Source organism: Mirounga leonina, unplaced genomic scaffold, assembly GCF_011800145.1.
Source record: "Mirounga leonina isolate KUSES-001 unplaced genomic scaffold, KU_Mleo_1.0 Mir_151, whole genome shotgun sequence".
NCBI classification, from domain to species: domain Eukaryota; kingdom Metazoa; phylum Chordata; class Mammalia; order Carnivora; family Phocidae; genus Mirounga; species Mirounga leonina.
In genome coordinates this window covers 78,029,012-78,055,681 of record NW_023270377.1, presented here as the reverse complement: position 1 = coordinate 78,055,681, position 26,670 = coordinate 78,029,012, and the positions used below count along the sequence as shown (strand labels likewise).

At 43.4% G+C, this 26,670-nt stretch overlaps 1 protein-coding gene across 1 annotated transcript; it reads right to left on the bottom strand.

Moving 5' to 3' along the window:
• Window positions 1-2,762: 2,762 nt before the first annotated feature.
• Window positions 2,763-20,947, bottom strand: RND3 (Rho family GTPase 3). The gene is made up of 5 exons (XM_035008065.1): window positions 20,561-20,947; window positions 20,022-20,109; window positions 8,592-8,701; window positions 4,789-4,923; window positions 2,763-3,397 (listed from the first exon to the last, which is right to left on the bottom strand). Exons 1-5 carry the CDS (start codon window positions 20,708-20,710, stop codon window positions 3,146-3,148), a joined length of 735 nt encoding a protein of 244 aa, XP_034863956.1. The 5' UTR covers window positions 20,711-20,947; the 3' UTR covers window positions 2,763-3,145.
• Window positions 20,948-26,670: the final 5,723 nt, after the last annotated feature.

The following is a 26,670-nucleotide window of genomic DNA, read 5'->3' as shown; positions in this document are numbered from 1 at the left end:
TTTAGTATTTAAAGAGGCATTAATCATGATCATTAATCAATAGAAAGGAATGTTCCAGAATGCTTAGAATAAATGTTTGCAGAAGCAAAAAGTCAGGAGAAAAGGAAGACATACATGCCCAGGGCTGAAGACAAACTTTTTTTCTTTTTGGTTTAACAAATTAAAGCCACTGGAAAAGAACAATTCACTAGAGGGAAACATTACTGTACAACCTATAAAATACTGCCAAGGTCAGCAGAACCTCAGCTCTGAGAGTGTGTGTGTGTGTGTGTTTCTGTGCCCGTCATTGCTGAGAAACGAGTTTCTTGCAAGCCTGAGTTAGATATTAAGCCCAGAAGTTACTCAACACCAAGGATTAGGAAAGTACTTTTATTTTCTTTACTGCTTCCTGACAAGAATGAGCTACATTTTTGGTAATTCTTCGTGCTTTCTAGATTTTTTTATAAGGCGATCCTATTATGTCTGTGCTCTTTGATTTGTTCATTCATACCAGCTCCTCTGGTTTTCCCCTTGGTTTGTGCTTCTGAGAATTATTTCCAAGCAAGTAACAATACCTCAAAGATTGCTAAAGGCATTTTTTAAAAAAGCCACAAGGATGCAGTTTTTGTAGGAAGTCACTTAGCTATGTAGAAAGAATAGCTGAGATTTGAAGTCCTACTTGGAGTATCTTTGGACATTTACGTGGAACTTATGTGTAAGAGTTTTAGCTAAAGACCGTGAACCAACTGGGTTTATGGGGACCCAGGCCAGTCTGGGTTCTAAGTTATTCCATATTTTTATCTTTCAGGTCACTGGAGAAGCTTATATTGTCTTCCTGTGTTATTTAGAGATGCTGTTATCATAAACAAGGCCATTTTTTCTTGTGCCTTTTTTTTTTCCTTCACTGTAATTGTAGGGCCTGGGTCAGCTACACAGTTGGCGTCTGTGAACAAGAACATGCAATCCAAGGTGAATGGCTGGGAGGCTGGGGGTGGAAAGGGGGAGAGGGACCAAGGGCAGGAAAGCAAACCAGGCCTGAGACTGCATCAAACTGTCTCGTGACCAAAGAGTTCAAGGAATTTCCTTATTTTTTACAATTTTAAAATTCTTTCCTTATTTTTTAATCTTATGCAGTATCCTAGCTCTTTTTGTCTATGATCAAATCACTTAGTCTAATAATACTCCATTTTCTTCTTGTGATTTGAAATCATCATGAAAATCTCTTATCTATGCAGATTTATCTTTTCCCAAGAAACTTTCACTACTGGCAAGAGTCAAAAAATTTCAAAGCCAACTACTTCAAGAAAACGTGAGGCCGGATGCTCTCACCATTGATCTCTATTAAACAAAACCAAACAGCTAAATCAGGAAGTAGATAATAAAGGACAAATCACATTTAGACAAAGACATGGTTACTTTTTTATTTGAAGGAAAAAAAAAAGTATGTTTTAATAAATACTGCGGAAACATTGACCAAACAAACATACAAAGTGACTTCAACACTTAAAAAAATGCAACAAAAGTTCTGCTTTATAACAGTTATAACTTATTTTCTCTTTACAATATTTAAATACAGAAAGCACTTGCCAGCTATTTTGTAACACTGCCCAAAGCATAATGCTGCGTCAATCAAAGCATATTATGTTGGTAAAACGTCTGTATTTCGTGGGAAATGACTGGAATGGTATTTTCTTGCAGAGACAAAACAAAAGTGCTTGTAAGACAAAGAACTGAGTGTTGTAATTACCTTAATCTCCTCTCCTGCCACAATTTAATGGGAGCACAGCTTCAACACTTCAAAAATGAAGCTTTATCATTGGAAAGAAAGCTCGTTTTCAACAAGCGCCAACAATAAACAGGTCAGATCTGGTTTCTTCTCTGAAAGAAGCTCTAAAAGGAACTGGTCAAAAAGTATCTGTAAACTATTTTAAACGCTGATTATTTTATGCAACAACAGCAATCAAGTATTGAACACGGGCCTTGGCTGAATCTGGGTAAGTGAGGTTTAGCAATCACTCTCTGGAAATGCCCTAGTAGAGCGTCGGGACTGACATCACAGACTTTTCCTCTAAAGATTCTCTAAAGCTTAGGTAAGAGGGTCCTTCTCTTATAGCTGTTCTTTTAAAGAAAATGAAATAAACCAAGAGATCATCAGATGCTGTCAACTTCCGGAGCTTCATCCCAAAATAATAGGCCTTTTGCTTTGTAGTTCTGGTACCTGAATTCCAGACAGCTTTACTCACAAACTGTGCTTTCTGCAACTATTCCTTCATTATCTCTTCAGGAGAAAATAGTACCTACATTATTTTCCCCCCTTGGATCACTTTAGGACGTCAAACCAAGACACCTCTTATTTGACTTTGCATTTTCATCAATGATGGCAAAAGAAATCACACACCCTCTTTTCTAAACAGCGCACAAAAATATTACATTGAGCAATTTACCACTTTTTCATGACAATCACAATGATGAACAGAACCATCAGACTGAATAAAAACGGACATCTTTTTTCTAGTTCATCTATTTGATCTTTGTAATGCTGGTCTGCATATCTTGCAAGACTCCAAAAGCCTTTCTCCAGAACCATCTTGCTCAGTTATCTTCAATTTCAAAAAGCCTCACCAACTTTTCCTCTCGATATCCCATGGGTCCTGATACAATTTCCATTTTAATGATGAGCTAGAAGGAAATTAGATCACATCCTCTAGAAAACTAAACGCTAAGGTCACAGTGCCAGTTCCCCAGTGAGGACGGTATATTAATATATACTTTTTTTGTAAAGGAGATTAAAACATTTAAAAATCAAAGTAGAGATCCATGAATAGATTGTAACAAAGAGAACAAAAACGCAAGCACCATTCAGAGCGTGATTCTTCTTCGGGGAGGTCCTCGTATTCCTCCTTATCTAGCCCATGTAAATCTCTCTTTTTTTGGCATATTTTTCAAGTCACACTTCCAAACGCTTCAATGTGTTCACGTCACCACCTGTTCTACATGCCGAACCTAAGGACAGGATTCCAAAAAGATGAGCATCTTTTCAAACACCTCCTAAGCCTCCAAAATACGTGACTTCGGCTGTGCACTTCATTCAGATTTCACCTTTTTGTTTTGTGGTCTGTGTTCTTTACACGAGACTTCCTTGTCCTCCTTAAAGAGAACGGGGGGTTCACATCACAGTGCAACTCTTCGCTTTGTCCTTTCGTAAGTCCGTAGCAACCGCAGAGAGTTCCGGTCTGCTGGGCATGTGTGAGATCCGCTTTGTGGCCCTCTGTGATTTGTTCCGCTTAACGTTTTTATTTGTCTTGTTTACACATGCCAAAGTGGCAACGTGAAAAATGTCTCTGACGCTGTTTTCTGACTGTAAAGCTGAGCATTCGATGTAAGTGGCTGCCCCAATCTGTTTGGCCATGTTTGCCCCCTGAGAAGCAAAAGAATGCATCATAATCAGCAATAAGTCTTGGGGGAAAGTGATAAAGTGTCTTCCCAATACCACAAAATAATAATGCGGCGCAAAATATTTCTAATATGTGAACCGTATTTTCCAAGGGTTGCTGCAAAAAAAAAAAAAAACAAAAAACTGCCCGGTTTTGAAAATTTAATTATTTCATAATACATTTTAATAATAAATTATTCCATAAATATCTGCAGTCAAGACTCAGTCCTAAGAAGTTTGATTATCATCACTCAATAGATAGAGCTTGACTTCCCAGAGGTGTGAAAGTCTGATTTTTCTTGAGTGTAAATGGTGCTCAAGACCAGTCAATAGACTGCATAAAAAACAGGGGTATGGGATGGAATTTAGAATCAATTTTGAAATGTATGGCCAAAATAAATGAGGAAAGGAATAACACTGTTGTGGCATCTATAGCTTTGGGAAACACAAAATACGGACTTTCTAAACAACCAGTGCAGACAGGAATAAGCACATGTGCATCAAAATGACTTATTCAAGTAACTAGGTTTTTATTAATTAGACATGTAAGACAAAGATGACTGCAGCATTTAAAATGATGAATACAAAGGAAAATTCTAGCTAATTCAACTTGAACTCTCTTTAGAATCTGGTGTTAAGTTTTAGGAGAAGGAACGTCTGAAACCGATCCTCCTCCCTTCTAGATACTTGGGGGAAACACCTACAGAAATGATGATTCTCTAAAAGACAGTTTTATGGAGTGTTCTACTTTACTGGCAATGTTCTTCTTAAGTATTTTATTGTACTGCTGAGTGTAAAATAAGATTAACTCTCTCAAAGAGTATTACCAATTTGACCACATTCTCTCTTAGATCTATTTAACTTTAAACCCAGTGAGAGTTGCAGAGATATACAAAGTGTAGAATATGATCCACAATATCATGTGATTACCCTACTGAATGACAGAGCATTTCACATTTTAAAAGATGTTTCCCAAACTTGTCTTATTTATGCGTACACATATATCCTTATATAACCCTTATAAAGTAAACTGCTAAAAAAATATTGGAAAGCTTTTTGAAAGAGTCAGGCATCAAACACCATCAAAATCTCAGCCAAACCCCTGCCTGCCCCAGATCACTTTGCCGTCTTCACAATATGAGCTATTGGCTGTCACGAGGGGCTTAGGCACGGGCACAAAATTGCCAGCCCCTTCCTCCAGATGTCACCATCTCAACACGTGGTGCTCATTCTGCATCGTACTCAAGAGTCTCCAACCTGGAGCTGACCACTGCTTGAGCCTTTAGAAAAGCGGCTACTTTTATTTTATTATGAGTGATATTCTATCTCTGTCACTCTTTCTGAAAACCACATTTGCACCCTGACAACATACATACCTGATCATAGGACACTGGTGTCTGTCTGTGATTTGAGAGCTCTACTAATGTACTAACATCTGTCCGAAGGTCAGATTTGCAGCCAACCAAGAGCATTTTGGTGTTGGGGCAAAACTCCTGGATTTCACCTTTCCACTGTGGGGGCGGGGAGAGAGAAGAAAGATGAAAAATTAACAAAGTGCAGGCATCTATATATTGGTAAACAATTCTTCCACTGGCAAACACTGGGAATGGGACTCAAAAAGAACATTTAAAAGGAAGTGTCACTTCAGATGAAGAAGCAAATTTGCATTTATCTTTCAGTATCTTTCGGATACTAAGTTTCACCACTTTTTAAAAAAAGATTTACTTATTTATTTATTTGTCAGAGAGAGAGAGAGAGCATGTGAGCACACAAGCAGGGGAATGACAGGCAGAGGGAGAAGCAGACTCCCTGCTGAGCAGGGAGCCCAACACAGGGCTCGATCCCAGGACGCTGAGATCATGACCTGAGCCAAAGGCAGATGCTTAACTGACTGAGCCACCCAGGCATCCCAAGTTTTACTACTTTTTTAAAAAAATTTTACTTATTTATTTGAGAGAGAGAGAGAGTGAGCACGTGTGTACCAATGGGGAGGTGAGGGGCAGAGTGGGGAGAGAGGTAAAGGGAGAGGGAGAAGGAGAAGCAGACTCCCCACAGAGCAGGGAACCCGACATGGGGCTCTATCCCAGGACCCTGGGATCATGACCTGAGCTGAAGGCAGACGCTTAACCGAATGAGCCACCCAGGCGCCCCAAAGTTTTACCACTTTTTAAAGTGGACCCATTAGGGAACACTTATATATATTATTATCTATTCTCCTTCTCTGTGACTCATTATCCGTCCCTACTGCGAGAGACTTGTTGGGTGTTGTCAGAAGGTAGCTTCAATAATTTCTTAATTATTGGGGTATCTCTGAAAGATCGAAGTGCCTTAGGAATAATTATATATTCTAACGAGGGACTATCTCCTCGGATATGTTGAGCTAGAACTTCCCAGCACAGAAGGCTGGGACTACGGCACAGCTAACACAGCGCAGGTCTGCACCCGCGAATCCTATCAAGAAAGACTGAACACGACATCAAAAACTAATGGGGTAATGCACGGTGACTCACGTAACATAATCAAAACAAAACAAAGCAAAACAAGAAAGAAAGACTCAACAGCCACCACGGGCTGAAATTGCTAATGAGATTTCAGGGAGATTTCAGGGACGGGAGACAATGTTAATAAACAGAATGCCCTGCCCTTAAGGAACCTCCACTCAAGTGACTGAATCAACACAGACCCTGACATTTACAGAGGCCCATCTTTTGGGCTCTCAGGAAGGCATCTGGTCCTATAGCTGATACGCCCTTAAGTTAGTTTTAAATTACATAAATTGTTTCACGTTTCAATTTAGTCCAACTTGGCTAGCTATCACATGACCCAACGAGAATTATTAGAACCTCCAGAAATGCCTAGCAGGGAATTTCAACTGTCCTCTTAAAGAGCAAAAGGCTGACTTTTTGTGGTTTCATTTCCTCAAGCTTGAAATGGCCACCAGGATGGGAGTCAGGGGTTCATGGTGGTCTCAGGAGAGTCTGGCTCCTGGGGAAGCGGGGGTGGGGGGCCGAGATTGGGACCCAGGCTGGCTCTTGCAGCCCACACTCACAAATATGCAGTAAGTGCTCTACTAGGTACTGTGGTCGTTACAAAGATGATTAAGACATAGCTGTGGAATTCACAGAGGAGCGAGGGTGATGAAGCCAGGTATATAATACTAATAAGAGGGACATCCTGAAGGAGTCATTTAAAAGACCACTAGAGGGGACATCTCCAGACCTAGAGGTGTACTTTGGGCAGACTGAAGGAAGTAATACACTTTCCACGAGAGCCTAATTTATCCACCAACTACCACCCTTCCTTCCTTTCCTCCATAGTTATTTAGAAGCCTCTCCCATTTGCTCGATGGCACTGGAGTAGCAACTGGAAGATGAACGGGAAAAAAAAAAAAGAAAAAAAGGGGTGCCTGGGTGGCTCAGTCGGTTAAGCGTCTGCCTTCAGCTCAGGTCATGATCCCAGGGTCCTCGGATCGAGCCCCGCATCGGGCTCCCTGCTCGGCAGGGAGCCTGCTTCTCCCTCTCTCTCTGCTGCTCCCCCTGCTTGTGCTCTATCCCTCTCTCTCTCTCAAATAAATAATAAAATCTTAAAAAAAAAATTTAAAAAAAAAAAAGAAAAGAAAAAGATCTATCCTGCTTTATGTCACTCTAAACTCTTTGATATTCAAGGACTTAAAGAGTCAATTAATCAAGACAAACCACAGCACGGGTTATCATGAGCCTTAAACTTCACACAGATGTAAAACACATTCATTAATATCTCTAAGGCCAAAGTCACTATTCATTAGGTCTCAGAAGACGAAAGCAAAATAAAACAAGAGCAAGGCTTTCCATCATAAATTATGCATAACCTGATACTACATCAAGTAAAAACCAGTAAATAAGCAATCTCTTTTATCTACAGACAAGCAGGAGACATGTCATTACGTTGTTCTTCAGCTGTGTAATGACCTTGGCCTCCCTCCGCATGTCTAGCAATTGTTCACAAGCCTTGAAGACAGGAAAGGTGTATTCCTGCCTGAGTCTGACAAACATTAGCATTATTTGTGTTAGATAACCCCTTACTGAAAATTGAACGGAGTTAAAAAGAGCCTTTGATCTTTTAAGAAATTCGTATTTCATGGAGCTAACTGTGTTTGTCATGTTTGGTAAGGAGACAGGGGTGAGGGGGGAATAAATCGCCTTCAAGTCCTAATTTCATAGTGACACATAAGACAAGCAGTCAAGTATAACAGGGAAATGTAAACTAATAAAAACATGCAAGAGAATGAAAACGCTACCTTGCTCTCAACCACATCCTCTGCCTTAGTGCATGGAGAAGAGTGGGGTGCTCTGTAGAAGGGTCTGATTCTGAAACCTCACAGCACTCAGGCCAGGACTGAGAAAACAGCTAGTGGCTAATACATGCTGATCCATGGACGCACATGCCTTCTGTGACTACCGGGAGGTTTAGTCCTAGGTTGGCGGAGGCCCAGGAACACTCCTCCCTCCCACTGGCCTCCCCAGGACCCGTGACCCAGCCTGCAACAGGCTCCCTTCCTCCTGATCTCCCCCTGGTTCCAGCCTGAGCTTGCTCAGGGCCCTTCTCCACCTACTGAACCTCATGAACCCTCAGAAACTAGGTGTGTTATCTACCACATGTTTACAACTACAGTTTTTATTACTCTGTGCTATCTCTCTGATCACAATTCACTCCTCTCCTCCTGTAACAGTTCTATTTCTAATAAATAACATGACTGCCGAAGCACAGCTTCCTTATTAAAATGGCAATTACTGCATTCATCTCACTATCTAAATTGAGGTCAAATGTAAACCTGTAAACTAAGGCGCAAACTATAGGGGAAATGAAGGAGGGAAAAAAGAAAACACATTCTTCAGAGTAATCAAATATAATTATTTTTAGCTGCACCATTTCTGCCCAAAGGATAAACACAGAGGCCCTTTAGAGGGTATCTTGTTTCTTAAAATGAAAGAAACTCTGCAGCAGGTTCATCATCAAAACTTGTGACATGTATGTGTGGAAATGCTGTTATGGTACTCGAGTGGTTTTTTTTTTTTCAATGTTTTAATTACAAAATACATAGCACAGTATTAAGTAGAGTGTTGGGGCTCCCCAGCCAACCCCCCGTGTCTGTTTTACACATGGGCCGGGACTGAACTGGGCCCTTGTCTCCAGCACTTGCCTTTTTTAGGACGCTGTCCAGAGTCTCTGGCCTACTGATGTCAAAGCAAATCAGCACAGCATCTGAATCCGGGTAAGAGAGGGGCCGGACGTTGTCATAGTAAGGAGAACCTGAGAAGAAACAAAGATACACACATTTTCAGATAAAAATTCCATGTATCTGTCATACATGAACTCCACCCCTCTGAATTAGAGCCCTTGAATATCACATGGCCCCATTCCCACCTCTTCTAATTCTTAGAAAAGAATGCAAACCAGCAAAAGCCCAGTGGTAATATATTCAATTTCTACCAGAAGACAACGAAGCCTCACTGGTATCTGTCTCAAATTCAAGGGGAGAAGCCAGGACCTTAAGTTGAAATCTGCACAGTCCAGAGTCCCTAACGGCACCTGGGTGATGGGCAGAGTGGAAGCATCAGAGGTCAGGTGGCCTGGGGTGCAAATCCATCTCCAAACCCCTGAAGTCGGGGGCCAAGGCAGATTTAGGACTCTGTGTCTCTGATTCTTTATTCTAAAATGAAGATTTTATTTCATTAATTGATTCAATGAACCCGGGATTAAATGAACCCGCGCAGTGACTGGCACTTAGTAAGGGACTGATAAGTATTAACTATGGTTATGGTTGTGATGTTGCTATTATAAACGGAGTGGTAACAGGCACCATAAATGGAGCTACTTCTTGGGAAAGAGCCCAGAACTCCGGATCTCTCTGATAATAGGATGGGATGAGTGGGTGAGGGAGGAAAGGGCCAGCTCTGCAAAGAGAACCCCAGCGAGCACAGAGCCACCCTATGGCACAAAGTTACAAGTTTAGATAAGCCATTGACCTTTGAGCTTGCTTACTTAAACTCACCCCCAAACCCTATATGGACTCTCTTCCTGTTACAACCAAAGAATGTAATAAGTGCCATATTGGATGATGTCCCTTTTTTACACAGTTCCATCTCGGGAGAGGGAAGGATCTCAGCCTGAGTTAAATCCAGGGTACCCAAGAGGTTCAAGTTACCAGCCAATTAATACAACCCCAGAACCATCTCATCGTTTAGAGAATTTCTTCTATTCCTTTAAGAATCCCAAAGGATGGGCAATTACATGAAGCCAATTGTTATAAAATGCTGTGACTATAAAATTAAACCCAGCTTGCCAATGTTATTTGTTCTTTAAGAAAGTCATTTTCCGTATTCCGTATACTGACGTTCCACAGGCCATCACACGAAACTCGTTTCACATGCATACATATTTGAGTCCAGAAGAGGGAAAGAAAATCTAAGCTACCAACTGTTTTGAAACCCAATTTCATTTTGACATCACCTTCCATTTCCAGCAGAAAAACATGACATGTTGTCCCCAGAGAAATCAAAACCTCCATAGTCAAAGTCAGGAGGAGAGAAAGACTGAAGAAGCTCTTAAAATAATCCTTTACAATTCTATCAAAACAACATTTTTCAGGAGGCTGCTCTGAGACCTCTGAAGTTACTATAGTCAGGGTGCATCGTCCCTATTCACAGTATATCTCCGGTCCCCAGCATTCACGACGTGACCCCACGAACACGGTGGCCTTTTCACTAGCTGCTTTCGGGATGGATGTGCCAACTTCAAGCTGGCTGTGTCTACAAGCAAGGAAGACAGGAATGTTCTAGGAACCAGAAAGAAATCCAAGCCAGAATTTTTCACGAGCTATAGTAGCGCCCTACACACATCTGGAATCAGGACTCTGGTGTAACAGCGACTGACAACTGAAAGACATTTTCCAAAAGCTTAAAGGGTTTAGAGTTAAAAAAAAAATCAAATCGTTTTAAATATTAAGGCATACTGGAATGAAGTCGTCTCTGAAAATGACAAGTTGTGACTGCTTTTTCAGCCACTTGAAGAAATCTGAGGTCAAGAGAATAATTCATTAAGCATTCAATAAGCATTTTTGAGAGGTCTCAGAAATGAGATGGCGTATCACTGTTTCTGGGTATTATGGTTATTTCTGTATTTGTTCTGTGAAGTTCCATTGCAACCTCTCTCGTTTCTGGGTCCAAAGTCTAACTTTAACACAGTTTCTTCTGTAAACATTTAGGAAGTCTCTTGCCAAACACAGAGTCAGAAAATTCCAGATTGTAGAGAGGAAATCCAAATACCAGACACATACACGAGGACTTCCTCTGCTCTTCCAAGTTGGCAAGATAGGACATGACCCCAAGTCCATAAAGTACAGCTCTCCAACAATTCCAGTGGTCAGGAGCCCAACAAGGCCTCAGAGATCTTTCTTGGAAATCACTGACAGTACAAAACACAACTAACTCACGGTGGCTACTTTCCAGCCTCAATCAGACCTGAACTTCAGAGAAAAGGCAACTCCAGGTGCCTTCAGGACAGGAGGACTAAGACCGGATGAGAGCACTCACCACTGGTCTTGGATCTAAGAGTACTCTACATAACAGTGGAGACCATCTTTGCCCAATACAAAATTTAGGAAAGACATCTGGGGAATTACCACGGTGCTAAGATAGAATAATTAACACTGGGACTACCAGTAAAATCCAGGAATGGTTTCAGCACTCAGGTCACCACGTGGCTGCAGAGAATACCCCTCCCTTTGTGGACTGGGCTTCCTTCCCCCACCCAGTTTATGGCCACAAAGAGGACCTGGCTTTGTCTTTAGGCCTCAGTCAAGGCTGGAAACTCCAGCTTACTACTTACAAATGAGCTGCCTTCCGTGCTTAGTAGGTATACCCATATATCTGCAAAATGGAGACACTGCGCTGACTTGAAAATGAAAACAGTTGGCAACTGAAACCAAATTCTTATGGAGGTTTGTTTCTGCTTTTGTTTTTATTTGGTTTAATATTTTGAATGAAAATACATTTGTAGGTAAAGGTTCCTGAGAAGGAAACCACCTTGCTTGGTGAGGTAGAGAGGTAATTTTAAAGAGCTTTAACAAGATCTAATTAGGCATGACACTTTGATCCTGTCTTCCTACTTTTGCTAATGAACGGTGCTTTTAGATCAACAAGTGTCCCAACGGGGTAATAAAACTGATCCCCGCATTTATTAGTTATAAGGGTAATTTGTCTAACCACTAACTACAAGAGTAATTTGTCATTAAAAATAAAAAGGCCATTTGTTCATTTTATTTTTTGATAGGGTTAAGAGGAAAGCTTTTTTTGGATTGAAAAATCCGTCTCTATTGTTTTGTAGTAAAGAAGAAAGAGACAATATAGAATTATAGAGAACGGTTCTACCAGGAAAAACTAGGTAACAATTCATCAGCTAAGCAGGGCCTTCAGTTAAAAAAAAAAAAAACCTGCGTAATTTGACAGTGTCCACTCTGTGCTTAAGCACTTTGATTTCTTCCCTATTCTTCCCATAAAGCCTGCGTTACTGCACAAAGGAAGTAAGAAAAGCAAAGCTGGAGAGTGCAGGGTGTAATCACTGGCATGCGTGGGCCAACTCACCAGCCAAGGGAAAATGAAGAGGAATTCCAGGAATGCCCCTGGGAAGTGACAAGCAATGTGGGAAGGCAGAAGAGACACCAAAGAGGAGCCCGGAAGTAAGCCGACCAAACAGACAATGTCTGCCTCTAACTTCTACATCCCTCCAGAAAAGTCTGCAAACATTCCATGAAGCCAAACGGCAAAACACTTAACTTCTGTAGATTTAAGAGATGCACGTGAAAAGCTTCCAGGGTAAGTGTAGGACTGAACCCGACACAAGGAAGGGCGCCCCACATTCTGTAAGTAAGAAAGTACATATGGCCAGTGGTCTAGCACCAGGAATGTGCTAGGGCCTCTAATTCAGGTAGTCCAGGTGCTGAGCTTTGCTCAAGTCAAGTACAACTCTTTCTCAGCATGTGGGACAGGCTCCATGCCCATGGGAATTCCCAGATGCTGCATTTCTGTTCCACTCCACGAAACTCTAGGCACACAGCACTATTCCAAAGTCCTTTCTAATTCACCTGTCAGACCATCAAAGGGAAAAGTCTGGGAAACTCTATATTGCAAAGACACAGCTAAAATGTGTCCATCCCCTGCCCAATACATTCAGAAAGTTTTGCTCTGAGTAGACCAGAATCAGTACGCATTTGGGGTTCTCAGAGTTCCTCAAGCTTGGCAAACATCAGCAAAGTTCTAAAAGGCTTTTGAAATTTCAGGTCTAACCATCTTTGTCTTCAAGATCATTAATTCCGGGTGACATCAATTATTTCCAGCCCAAGAATAGTCACAAAGTGCCTCACCCAGAAACTAATTCTGCAGACACATAGCTGCTTGCTTCAGTCATCCTTCCACAAAGATAGAACACACCATATATGTCCATAATTAAATGTATATGTAAGAAGATTCATGCCCAAAAGGGAGGCTTTATGAACCTTTTGCAAAACCAGTTCAAACACTGAGGCTTTACAGGAGCTTGAGAGCTGCAAACCCTTCTAGTTGAGTATTTCATAAACATAACTTCCTTTTCTTGAACGTGAAATTGAAAAACTTCTCCATCCCGCGTAAGAAATTGCTACCAACAACAATAAAATTGGGACTACTGCATAATTTTGGCAGAGAAAATATATTAACCTTTGGTATTTTTAGTGGCCAGCAAGAGAACATCTGCACCGAACAGCAGCTAACATGTGAGCCTGTATGAGCTGCCAGTTATTAGCAGATTCCATTTCCTCATGCCATCTCTACTGAGAGTGAAACCTTCAAATCAGCAATAATCTCAAGAATGTGAATCAAGCCTGGGCAGAACTTTTGTGTCTGGCTTAGTACAAGACTCTGTTGAATTATTTTTCCCAAATAGTCTGCACTATAAGTGCCATGCCCATAAAAATGCAACAAACATTCCCAGGGAGGCAATTTCCTTCATTTCTTTAGAAGTTCAGATTAATAGGAATTATACACAGATTTTATGAAAATTTGAGGGCACTTCTGTGTTGCTATAAAAATACAATCAATATTTTCAATTTCTGGGGGCAATGCAGGTCCATAGTTGGAGAGAAAGTCAAAGAGGCAGAAATGCTTGCTATGTTTGAGCTTTAAATAAAGCTTTAGATTTAAACTCCTAATCTTATTTAGATACTTAAAAAAGTATAAGACTCAAAATATTTTACTTCAAGTAGAACCATGGTAGGTCACAGAACTTTAGGGATAAGCACAGATGGGTATTTTCAAAATTACATTATCATTCCATAATAGATTGAAGATTTTGTCTTTTATATACTAAAGCATCTGATTCCTTGGAGGAGAGTGAATTCACCTTGCCACATGCTGTGTTGTGTCATCAGGCTCATTTTTCAAAACCAACGTGCACAACACCTGATAAAACTTCTGAGGCAGCTTACATTCCATGCCAATGAAATTTCTATTCTGTCAAGGGGGTCTCTGAGTAAAGCTGCCAATATATAGAAACCGAGATGTTTAAAGGGCCTCAGAAAATGGCTAAGGCACAACTAATTCGTTTGGCACAGCCCAACAGGCACCATGAGCTAATTGGAGAAACCACTGGTCCTTGGTGTCATATCTACGTGCAGGAACTGGATTAATGAGGAAACATCTGGTTGTTTCAGGTGGTGTCTGAATAACCAATCTGGACACCTCACTGAAATGCGCAACTTAGCAAGAAACCAGATTGGGGGGGAAAACATGAGTAAATGAGATTTTTAAAAAGGTCTAGAGATAGATACGGACTTAGAAAGGGAATTTATACCTTTTTTTTTTTTTTTAATGCATGGTGGACAAATCTCCAAGTATAGTTTTATATGTTGCTTATTGAAAATCACCATGCAAATTCAGAGGCCTGTTTTGCCTTAATCTTATCTCTTACAGAGTTTCAGGGTGAACACTGAGTTGAGCCTGGTTTTGAAAGTCTAAGCTTCTAGGGATCATTACCACCTTAAAAACTAACTGGTTTTCTGCAATTTTGCCCTCGATATTCACATCACAAGTCTTCCTGCTTCTCTGGCTTCTTTGTAAATTCTTGCCCTCTTCCTTTCTCTAATGAGATTAATTTAAGTGAGAATTCTTCAACTTTCAGAACCTTGTTTTCACTGAGAGCCATTAAATGTAGGCACGTTTTCAAGAGCGAGGGATGTTAAAGACTTCTTAAAAACTGAGTCAACTTCTAGAGATAAGGAAGGAATTGTGGTTTCATTGAGGATGAGTCACCAGTCAGGGGGTGGGCTGGCACTGTGGCCTTCAACTCTTCTTTGGATCTTCTTTCTGTGGGGTGAATCGGGCTTTAGAATCCCTGGACTCACCCTCCTATAAACAAGGACTAAGGTACCAAGGGCGGGGGCGGGGGGTGGGGGTGGGAGCAATGAGTACCTTGAGGGCAGGAACTGCTTTGCCCCCTCCCCCGCCTCCCCTGCTCCCACAGCATCTAGCAGAATTCCTGCACACAGAGTACCTTAAAAAAACACTGGTTTTCTAATCATTTCCATAGGTCTTGCCTTGATATGTTAATTTACATGTTAAATTACAAAAAAAGGGACAGTGAACTCTTTTGAAGCTGGTTTTCTGGATTAATTACACACTAATCCCCAACACTGCTGAAACACTTCTATCCCTGTTAATATTTCACTTCAGCGCTTGTCAGGAAGACCATTCTTCAAATGAGACGGGAAGGTACAAATATAATATGCATTGACTTCTGTTTGTATAGGAGTTTGTCCTCAAAGACGGGCCAAGGGTAATTGAGATTTTTCTTTTTTCCCTTTTCCTTTAAGTGTAAGATTTGAAGAATACTACCTTCTCTGTTAATTATGCTAAAACCAGCGCAGGAAGTGCTAACTTCAGCTCCCATGGACTAAAAGCAGCTTATATCATGACAAGATTCAAAGGACTGTTCATGAGGCGAGAGCATATTGTGGGGGAATTTTAGCAGCTGAATTGAGTATTTTAGATCTAATAATATGCCTTAAATAAAATGTGCATTAACTTGCACTGGTTAAAGGCTGGCATGAATCATTATTACTCCCTAAATCACGTGTGCTGAAATTACACCGCAATCAAATCACTTGGGAGAAGATACGGCGATCCGATCCTAAGTGACTAAGTTCCTATTATTAGTAGGCATTTGGCTTCATGCTGTAAATTGCTTCTGTGCTTGGCAAATGTGGCACATTCTGAAACACAAGATATTAGAACTACTTTGGGCTCACTTATCACTTCAAACTTTGAAACCATTACCCATTGCTTTGCAGGAACTCACTGAGTGAATCTGAAAGTCATTAGGAGCATTTCTGCAACTAGAAATAAAATGCTCACCTCATCAATGAAAAGGCAGTATTCCTCATTAAAGCCCAGAATATGATGGATCTGCATCCAAAGACTACCTTTAAATATCCCCGCTTTTAGAGGATTTACGGTGGCATTATTTAAAAGAAGGTTTTGTTTACTTTGGGGGGGTGGCTGGAATAACTTCAAGAAGCTCTAAGAAATTTGGTGGCAAATTGCCATTTGTGGTTGCTTTAACCGGTGTGTGCCTTGAGGGTGGGAAGGAGGAAGTGCTTCCTACCTGAGGAGGACCTAAAGAAGGCATCAGCACTAGGGACTCCGGACTAGGGAAAGAATGGGACAAAATGAGCTCAACACAGGTCACCTAGCAGCGACATTAGGCAGGGAGCGCTTCTTTCTCCCCACTCCCTGCCCCATCAGGGCTATATGACTCTCAGGGGCAAGACTATAAATTAACACTGCATCTCGAAGGCCTAGCAGAGGGCCTGTTCATAGTAGATGTGAAAAGAAAGGAGGGGGAGAGAGAGAGACACAGAGTGGAAAGAACTGTTAAGTACTATGCCTCAAAAAGTGGGGGATGAATTCTCTTCTCTTGGTACAAAGAGGCCCCACATATCCTAATTCCACCTGATGTGCTTTCCTATACCCAAAGTAGCAATTTTGCCTATGCATCATTGCATGACTGCTGGAGGGAGAAGGAGACCCCCGATGAGAAGCTGTCCAAGCACAGAAGCCACACAAGACAACTACTTCTGTCTCCTAAATGTCTGCCCCTCTGCCCAGAGGCTAGACAGGATGCGCATACCATGCAAAGGACAATGTTTATGCCATCTCTCTTCCTACCTAAGAGAAGTGAGGCATACCTCATTTTTCTTATTAATTGTTAACTTTCACAGAGTTCTAAAAGGGGGTTAAAACCTGACATTTAGGACTTTAGAGACTGGCTGGAATGTTCTCTCCAGAGTTAAACTGACAGCAGTTGGAAAAAATAAACGTATCAAGAGTCATCAGGCATATGCAATTATTTTCACAACCTGAACTAAACAAATGTCTTAGTGGGCAAAGAAAATGTCAAATATTTGTCAAAAAATAATGCTGTTCAGAAATCTGTTATGAAAACCTTGAGATGAAGTAGAAAAATGTTCGGTACTTGATATGATTACCATATCTGCATCATAGTTGACGCAATGGCTCTTACTAGATGTTTTTCACTCATGGATGATAAACCATTTTTGGTGGAAACAATCTATTCTTAGAATTTAACAAGTGCTTGGTGACCGTGCTTAATTAACTAACATTTCACCTCACAAACAGCATAATAGGATTCTAAATTCCCTTATGCCTTTTTTTTTTTTTTTCCCATTTGTATAAATCTAAAATCCAACTAAGATTTCATTACCGGATAATTTCTGCAGTATGATGTTTTCACGGTTTTTTCAAACCTTTATATTTTAGTTAAACATGCATAGGTTTTGTTTCATTAAATAAAAATACCAGTGATCACTGCAGACTTCATTTCAGGTGATTATCTGATGAAAGTTGCCATTCTTTGTGCACAGGTAATTCAGTGGTAATAAATGTCAGGGAATCTTATCTCCTTGGAAACTATGCATATGATTATTCATTGGTTCATTTAACAGATTCTACTCGGTGACTACTGTGTGCAAGGCGTGATGTTACATGTGCAGGGACTACAAACTCTCAGGCATGGATTAAATATTTGAGAATATCTGAAGTGCTTTTATCTGCACATGTGAAGCATAGCCTCCAACTGCAAACTGGCCACATTTTGTTTTTCTAGCCTTTGAAAAAACAACGTGCCTTTTCTCTCCTAAAAAAAGTCAACTTAGCCCTTTGGTCGCTGAATCTAAAATCTCCATTGGTGGTCCTGTGACTCATGAAGCAGAACACAGGGGAGGCATAACCCAGCATTCCTGTAAGCCCAGCCATGCCCCCTCCCTACCCAAGTGAGTCTCCTTCCTAAATCCACCAGGAAGGGGTGGCACTGTTCAGAACCTGGCTTGCAGGGTAGTGGTGAAAACCCCAGCATGGGAGGACAGATCCACTGGGACTCAGAGCTGAAGCGCACAGAGGTCCTGGGAAACAAAAGGACTTGCCTGTCTGGTGTACTAAGGCCAAGAAGCATAGAGCTGGGAGAGATCCTGCACCTTGTCTAGCTCTGTATCTTTTTTTCAGATGATGAGATGAGACTCAGGGAGGTAGGGATTTGCACACAGAAATCCCTGGTAACCAGCAGTTAAGATCTAAACACGGGTTTTTATCAACACTGGATCAGAATTACAGACCCCATGCCTACATAATTCTTATCATGCATTAGGTCCAAACAGGCTGGGGGAGGGTTAAGTACTGACCCTAATTATTGGTACCATACCAGCTGTCCTGCACTCCAGGCATAATAAATATCATGATGTGTCTGGGAATTAGGGCCCATTAAGTACTAGGCTGTGTAACAATTCCGGTAACAGGAACTACTGAAATAAGAAAACACTTCCATTCTGTCTATCCACACTTTCCCTGTAGTCGTGAGACTGTGCGTGCACACCCCGGTACAAAACACCGCGAGGTTCTGGTTCTGCTGCCCCTGGCCAAGCTTGAGGAAGAGCCTGCCTCTCCAGAGGGAAACAAAACCAGCGCCTCCCACTGCAACACTATGAGCATCTGGCACCGGCCGTGGAGAGGCGCTCGTGCGAGACTTCTCGTTTGCCTTTGTGCAGGGACTGCCTCTGGCGACCCTGTCAGTCTGGTCCCTTCCTTGTGCTCCCTAATCCCCTGTGTCCCCCGGGGGCTCCGGAGGTTAAAACCAAGGGCTGCGGGAAGCTCGCACAGTCCAGAAGCACCTCCACGAGGCCACTCCCAGCTGGGCGCAGGTCCACCTCGGGGGCCTCCCTGCCTGACAGCAACGCCTGCGTGTTGGCACTTGCGCGCTCCTCCTCGCTAGTTTCACCCGGGATTTGGCTCGGTTCACCCGCAGCAGCCCAACTCCCTGCCCCGCTCCCAGACCGAAAGGCAGGGGCCTTCACCCGGCCTTCCCGGTGGCTCCTCCTCCTCCAGAGGCGACACCCTTCTGGGAAACGGGATTCTTCCCCTCCCCGCTCCGACCCTCCCAGCACCGCAGGGGGTGTGCGTGTGTTGGGGGTGGGGGGGACGGGTACCAGCCCGAGATTCCAGGGAGCCTCCCGCCCTCAACCGCGCCGGACCCAGCCCAGATCCCTAATAGCCGCGTGTTGGGAGCCTCCCCCGCCGGGTACCGGTCCCCTCTACCACCGCACGCCAGGTAGGTGGGTGGGCGCAGAGAAGGCGATAACCCGGCCTTGAACCCCAGACCCTGGAAAATAATTCACCACGACGCCAATAATTCAACTGGACAGGAAGGTCAAAGGCGAAGAGCGCTGACCGCGGCCTTGTAGGCTGTCGGAGGGTGATGCAATGGGGGGGGGGGGGTCAGGCGGGAACGGCGAGGGCCGGGGTGGGGGGGTGCGGCGTGATCACTGGGGGCTGCCGAGGGGTGTCGGATCTGCAGATCCGCACCGAGGCTGCGCGGGCGGCCGGCGGCAGGAGACGAGGGCCGGCGACCGCTCTGCCGGGTGCTGCCCGCGCCACCAGCGCATTCCTGGCTGTAGGCGTCACGGGCGCCGCGGCCGCTTGCGCTCACATTGCTCTCCCCCAAGCGCTGAGTACACACGTAACTGCATCGCTTCGGGGATTGTCTCCCACCTCCCACCACTCCCGCTGCGCTCCCCGACTCTCCGGCAATCATCAGGTTAGCTCCTGGAGGGGCGCCCGCCGCGAGCAAAGTAGTTCTGAGGCGGCGCATGCATCCCCCCGCCACTCCACATCGGGCCACCTCGGCCCCACAGACGACTCGGGAACGACCCTCCCTCCCCCCGGGCCAGCCGCTCCCCGGCCACCTGGCTACAAGCGGTTCCTCTGCGGGGTCACCCGGCGGGCACACAGCGCCCTTCTCCCCCCACTCCCATTCCCCTCTACCCATCATCGTCCCCCACCCCCACCCATCAGGGACAAAATGTTCACCCACCCTCGGAAGAGGCAAAGTTAACCCAGGGGCGCAGAGTGCGCTGGTGGTGCGCGGCTGGGTGCTTGGGAGCGTGCCACGCGCGGGGTCCCGAGACCCGCCACGCACCCTGGTGCTGCTGGAAACCCGCCCCAAGCGCCACGCGGTCCGACGACTCTCTTACCCGAAGTGTCCCACAGGCTCAACTCTATTCTTTGTGTGTCGATTTCAAAACTGGCCGTGTAATTCTCAAACACTGTAGGGACGTAATTCTGGACAAACAAAATGGACAGAGGAAGGAAAGAGGGCAAAGAGGTTATCTAAAATGCACGACACCCGCACAACACCCTCTGAAAATCGCTTCCTCACTCCCCAATTAAAAAAAAAAAAAAAAAAGTCGCACACACCGGACACGCGGACCCTTTCCGAAACGCCAGACTCAACACCCGCACCACCCTGCTCTCCAAGACCTGAGGATCCAAAACCTCCCAACCCGGGGTTCCGCACACAGGACCGAACAAGTTTCAGAGGCTAACAGCAGAATGTGCAGACGCGTCCCCTGAACGCTTCCAGCTCACTTTCCCTTTCCCGGCAGTCTCACCAGGGGGGAAGAAAAAGAAAATCGGGTGAAGGGGGGAAAGCGAGGAGAAGCCCAACCCGAGACGGGGGGATTCCCGCAGGCCGACCCCCTCCCTCGTCCGAGCCCCCGCCGGCCACACTCACCTCGGGGAAGCAGTCTTTGGCGAAGACATGCAGCAGCGCAGTTTTCCCACACTGACTGTCTCCCACTACTACTATCTTGCATTTCACGTTCTGATTAGGATCCATGATAGATTTACTAGATAATTTCTGGCTGGCTCTTCTCTCCTTCATTGATCTTGCCTTATTTTCTCTTGGAACAGGAATTTTCTCTTAAGAGGAAAAAATATATATTTCTCTATAAAAAGCAGATATAAAAATACAACGCAAAGCTGGTGGGAACTCCTGGAGCGCAGCGCAGCCGAGGGGCTAGAGGAGCCAGGCTCGTTACTCCCCTCCAAGTTTTATGCCTGACTCCACACGACGCTTCCCAAGTCCAATTCCGATCCGACTGCTTTGTTTCACGCTCTCTGCGCGGCTTTATACGCCCGGCCTTCCAATCCTCTTTCTCAATGAGAGAAGGAAACTGATCCGCCTCCTCCCCTTTTATGGAGCCTGGGAGCAAGCGCGGTCTCGTTACTTGCCGAAAATGTAAACAGTGCGCCCTCTAGGGTGACCGTGTGGGATCTATTTCCAGACTAAGTCTCTGGGACAACTTGAACACCCCCACCATGCTTTGCTGATGGATGGGACTGTACAAGTCCAGGAGGAGGTGGGAAACGGAATGTCTGTGCATATTGATTTTTATTAGGATTCCTTTAAAAACCTTTTAATAGGGGCTGATTTACGTAATCCTCATGAACATTTGTAAAAGCAAAAACATTTCTCACCCAAGTTGAAACATAGTTAAAAAAAAAACAGGAAGCAGATCTTGGGTTGGGAAGGGTTAAGTGGCTGTATGATAGGAAGCAAATCTTGGGTTGGGAAGGGTTAAGTGGTTGTATTTATTTATTTTATTTTATTTTTTTAGAAAGAAATGGTTTGTATCACGTATATAGGCCATGGAACAATAGCTAAGCCAGGCTATTTCAGATGCAGGAACTGGCTTGTCTGGGTCACAGCAACACACTGGCTTCTGAAACCTGTCAGTTTCAGTCACTCAGGAGGAGGCAGAAAGGTTTTGAGGAGCGGGTAGAGGAGGTGGGAGCAGAGAAAAAAGAAAAGCAGAAGATGCTTATAACTGAGTGCAAAAGCCATTGTAAACTCAGCCGTATTGCATAGGAACCCAAACACACAAGGCAGCCATTCCCCCCTGTTGCAATGAGGAGACTGGGTAGAAAGGTATCTGATCCTGCCCTTGTTTCTTCTCTCTGTAGCCTCCCCTTTCCAAGAATCAGAGATGTACCCAGAAAACACAAGTATGCTTAGTTGGAAAATGCAGGTACAACTCTGCTCCCTCTTCCCCTATTTTTAACACCCATCCCCCTACCTACCCACCCCAAAAATCTAAAAGAGGATCAAAAATGGCCATGCATTTGTTCTCTTTTCCTTACCAGAAGTCCTTCTTTTCCCATTTTCATCTCCTGTGTTTCAAATGGAAAGATTTCAACTATTAAAATGCAGTAAGGACATTGGCCAAAAATCTATAGGTACCTTTATGGAGACTCCTAGGCTTGTAAATGAGAAGGTGAGGTGAAAACCCAGAACGTTCAGGACGCCTGCACGGCTCAGTCGATTAAGTGTCTGTCTATGGCTCAGGTCATGATCCCGGGGTCCTGGGACGGTGCCTGGTGTTGGTCTCCCTGTTCGTAGGGAGTCTGCTTCTCCCTCTCCCTCTGCCCCTCCCCCCGCCACTTGTGCTCTCTCTCACTCTCTGTCTCTCTCAAATAAATAAACAAAATTTAAAAAAAAAGAAAGAAAACCCAGAACATTCGGTATGGGGAATGAAAAGGCACCAAAAGGGGTTAAAAGCACAGATGTAAGTACTGGATGCTAAGACCATGAAGCCTCATGGATTCAAGGATGGTCTTATCTCCCTTTCAGAGCTGAGAAAACTGGAGCCCCGCCCCCCAAAGGAAAACCCTGCCTCAGACCCAGTGTGTGGGTCAGTGTTTACATGCATGCAGGGCTGACCCACAGAGAAAGGGATAGCTGGCCCTAATCAAGTTCCCAAAGCAACACTGGCCAAAGTTTTCTCTGGAGAACATTAGTCCTCCTCACAAAAAGTGTCCTGTGTCCCAATGAATGATGGAGACACTGTGCCCATATCACCATTTGAAGCTTTTATCAAATTATTTGTTCTTTCATTTGAGAAGCAATGGGTACAATGGTTGGGGGCAGGAGATCACCAAGAAGTGTATCTGTGTGACCTTGGATGAGTTCTTCAACCTCTCTGAGCCTCAACTTCGTCATCTGTAAAATAGGAATCATAATAGTAATGATGAGGAAGTGCAAGTGAACTTTGCAGAATAGTTACTGGCACAGTAAAGAATCTCTGCTCTATTTTATATTTTGCATGTAACTCTTATTTATACTTCTTAGAATTATTGAACATATCTTGGGAAATACTGGCCTCATTAGTGGACTCACTAATTGGAACAGGGAGAACAGATCCACCCTTTTTTTCCCTCAGATTTTTAACTTAGAAAGTTGCCCTTTTCTAGAGATGTGCTGTGACCTTCCACATTACTGAATTGACATAGTCTATGTGGGTAAGCCACTCTAACTAGCAATAATTATGAATTATTAGTATTTGGCTGACAGTGAAAAGGTATGTAATTTGTCATATAAACTGGGCACTTTTGAGAGCAAAAAAAGGTACTACTAATGATTATGTCAGAACAGCAGTTGTAAACAGGGCCCATGCCAGGCAAAAGGAGAGGCAAAATCACTTTACCAATGAATAATCTGAAATCATAGTGATGACTATTTTTGGAAATCAGGTGACCTGAATCTCCAGGAATCTGCCAGTTGCTGAGTGAAATTTAATGGCTGTGTAATAGAGTAGAAAACCAACTGCCTGAAGTTACGAGTCTCTGAGTCTCGTTAGAGCAAGAATTCTTTCCTTTTCTTCTTTGGATCGCTAGTGTTCAGTGTCTCACAGATATTCAGTATTTTAAAAAAATTCATTTAGTATTTAGTTCAATAGATAGTTATTAAGCACCTACTATATACCAGGCACATTTCTAGGACCTGTAGAGGTAACAGTAAACAAGCCAGTCCTGTTTGCCGCTCTCACAGAGTACATATTCCAGACCAGAGAGAGACAATAAGGAAGTAAGTACATAAATAAGAATGAATGTGCTGAGCTCTATGGAGAAAAAAATGGGATAGCATGATAAACTATAGTTTATCTGGATTAGACCCAGTGGCCTGGCACTGCCTCTCTAAGGAGGCTGAGTCTTCAGTGCTGAGCAAATGAGAGCAATGGGAGCAAATCGGCAATAAGAAGTTCCCCTGGAAGGCAAGGGAACAGAGAATGAAAAGGTCCCATGCAGGGAAAGAGTTTGGCAGGTATGATGAACAGAAGGAGGGCCAAAGGGATTGGGGCCCCCGAAGGGGGGAGAATATAGGTAGCAGAGCAGAAGGGAGCAGACAGGAACTAAATAAATGGGCCTTGGAGATGTGATCATAGAATTTGGATTTTTTTTTTATATTTTATTTACTTATTTGAGAGAGAGATATCGAGAGCAAGAGAGAGAGCATGAGTGGGGAGAGGGGCAGAGGGGGAGGGAGAGAATCTCAAGCAGACTCCATGCTGAGCTCAGAGCCCATTGCGGCACTCGATCTCATGACCCCGAGATCATGACCTGAGCTGAACTTGTACGCTTAACCGACTCAGCCTCCAGGCGCCCTGGATTTTATTCCAAGGGTAACATGCCATCAGACATAGGAGGGCTTACAGCTGGGTAATAACATGATTATTTGACTGAATGAATGAATGAATGAATGGTTCCAAGTTTAAGTCTGCACCTGTCACTTCACTAACTGTAAAACTCTGATGTAACTTTTCATCTTCAATGAGATTTTCAAATCTAAATGATATCTGAAGTCCTAGAAAAGACTAAACTGTTAGACTGCAATGAAAGTTTTTCCCTTAAGAAAAACATTCCTTTGGGGCGCCTGGGTGGCTCAGTTGGTTAAGCGAACTGCCTTCGGCTCAGGTCATGATCCTGGAGTCCCGGGATCGAGTCCCGCGTCGGGCTCCCTGCTCAGCGAGGAGTCTGCTTCTCCCTCTGACCCTCCTCCCTCTCATGCTCTCTGTCTCTCATTCTCTCTCTCACAAATAAATAAAATCTTAAAAAAAAAAAAAAAAGAAAAACATTCCTTTGGAAGATGTGAAACCCCATCTAGGGAGCATACATTACCTAATGTCCTTCTTTTTCTTATTCTTCCTGTTTGTCTTCCTATTACTCTATCCTTTCTCTATTTAACCCCTAAGTTCAAGAGAGAGAAAAAAAAATAGCAAACATTTCAAAATGGATGGGCTAATAAACCATGTGTATTCAGCATTCAGTTGCCCTAAGAGGTGTGAGCTTAAGAATTCTTTCCTTTGGGGCGCCTGGGTGGCTCAGTCGGTTAAGCGACTGCCTTCGGCTCAGGTCATGATCCCAGAGTCCTGGGATCGAGTCCCACATCGGGCTCCCAGCTCAGCAGGGAGCCTGCTTCTCCCTCTGACCCTATCCCCTCTCATGCTGTTTCTCTCTCTCTCTCAAATAAATAAATAAAATCTTTAAAAAAAAATTTTAAAAAAAAGAATTCTTTCCTTTGTGCTTAACCCTTTGCTTATTAGGGGGAAGCCACCCCTCCCACAGAAACTACATTTCATCTGACACAAAAAAGGGTTGGTGCCAGGCCTGGAGAGAAGGCTAACTGAGAGAGAATAGCCATCGAAGGGTAGCATCGAAGGATACACAACAACAGCTCTGTGTTCTTTCTGTAAGCACTGGACTACAAGTTGGGAAATTTGGGGTTTGGTCCAGGTTATACTAATGCACTGTCTGACCTTGGGCAAACACTGACTGAGTTATTTCCCTTAGTCTCATCCTTACTAGAGGATGATAACATCTGCCTCCTTCACGTTGCAAAATAAGGCTACTTAGAAAATCACGTGCCCTATACTTTCGGACATTTACAAACACACTGCAGACACCCCCCTTTTCAGGTTCCGTGGATTTCTGGAGCTCTGGGCTCACGGGGCAATATTGTAGGGCATACTCCTAATTGTTTATTCACGGTTGCTGCCTCTCTTCAGACTTCATCCAGCAGAAGCGTTTGAAGGAACAAGTGCACCGTGAGGAGAAAGCACAGGTCTCTCACGGACCTCAGCAGCGGAGCAGGATGACAGAGAAACAAGAACATGGGCAGGATGCCTTCGTAGACGTCATGTCAGAAAATAGGGATCTGAGTCAAGGGCATTCACTTTGAGAATTTAATTAAGATGATGGGCATGCAGTAGCTTCAAATACATGAGGTTCAGTATGAAAATAAGGGCAGATGCGTACTCTGTTCTGAAGTTGTCTCTTCTCTCGAGAGTCCCTCAGCTGGCCTTATGCAACATCAACAAAATGGGAGGGTTTTTTTTTCTTTTTTTTTTGGAGACAGAGGAATGGAGGAAAGGTTCATAAAACTCAGTGGATTGAACTTGTTATCTGGGAAGAATTTGTTTTCTTGGAAGGCAATCTTTATCTGTATTTCCTCTTAGAATTATGGCTGATTGCCCTGTCAAGGGCATTGCAGTAAGCTGTGTAGTCTGTTTGGTAAGGGTACTCCAATCGGGTTGCAGAAATTGGTCTTGTTTTTGCTCATTAATGCTGACTGCTAATGTGATTTACTGCTGCTGTGTAGACTTAGCTCTCACCCTTTAGCCAACAGGAAATGGCACAGCTGTGTGAGTGTTGAATAATAAGTGATTGCCCAATTGATCATACTTTTCTCGTTTACAGCAAATTTGACAGAGAAATTGCACTCTTCAGAGACCAGGACCACATAATTTTGGTTCTGTATATGATAGGGCACCCATCACCCTTCCCAACTGTTCCTTCCAAACTTCAGTGTCCTTGACTCCTGATGGCATTTCTTTATTTTATAGTTCAGTATTTCCTAGGGGAAACAAAAAGATCAACACAGAAAGGATTAATACAGGATTATAAGACTCATTGATTACTTAATATACTAAATACCCATATATACTTTATATCAGTTTGTCAGTGCAATACGAAGAAACATTTAAGGAACTTCCCTAAGAAAATATT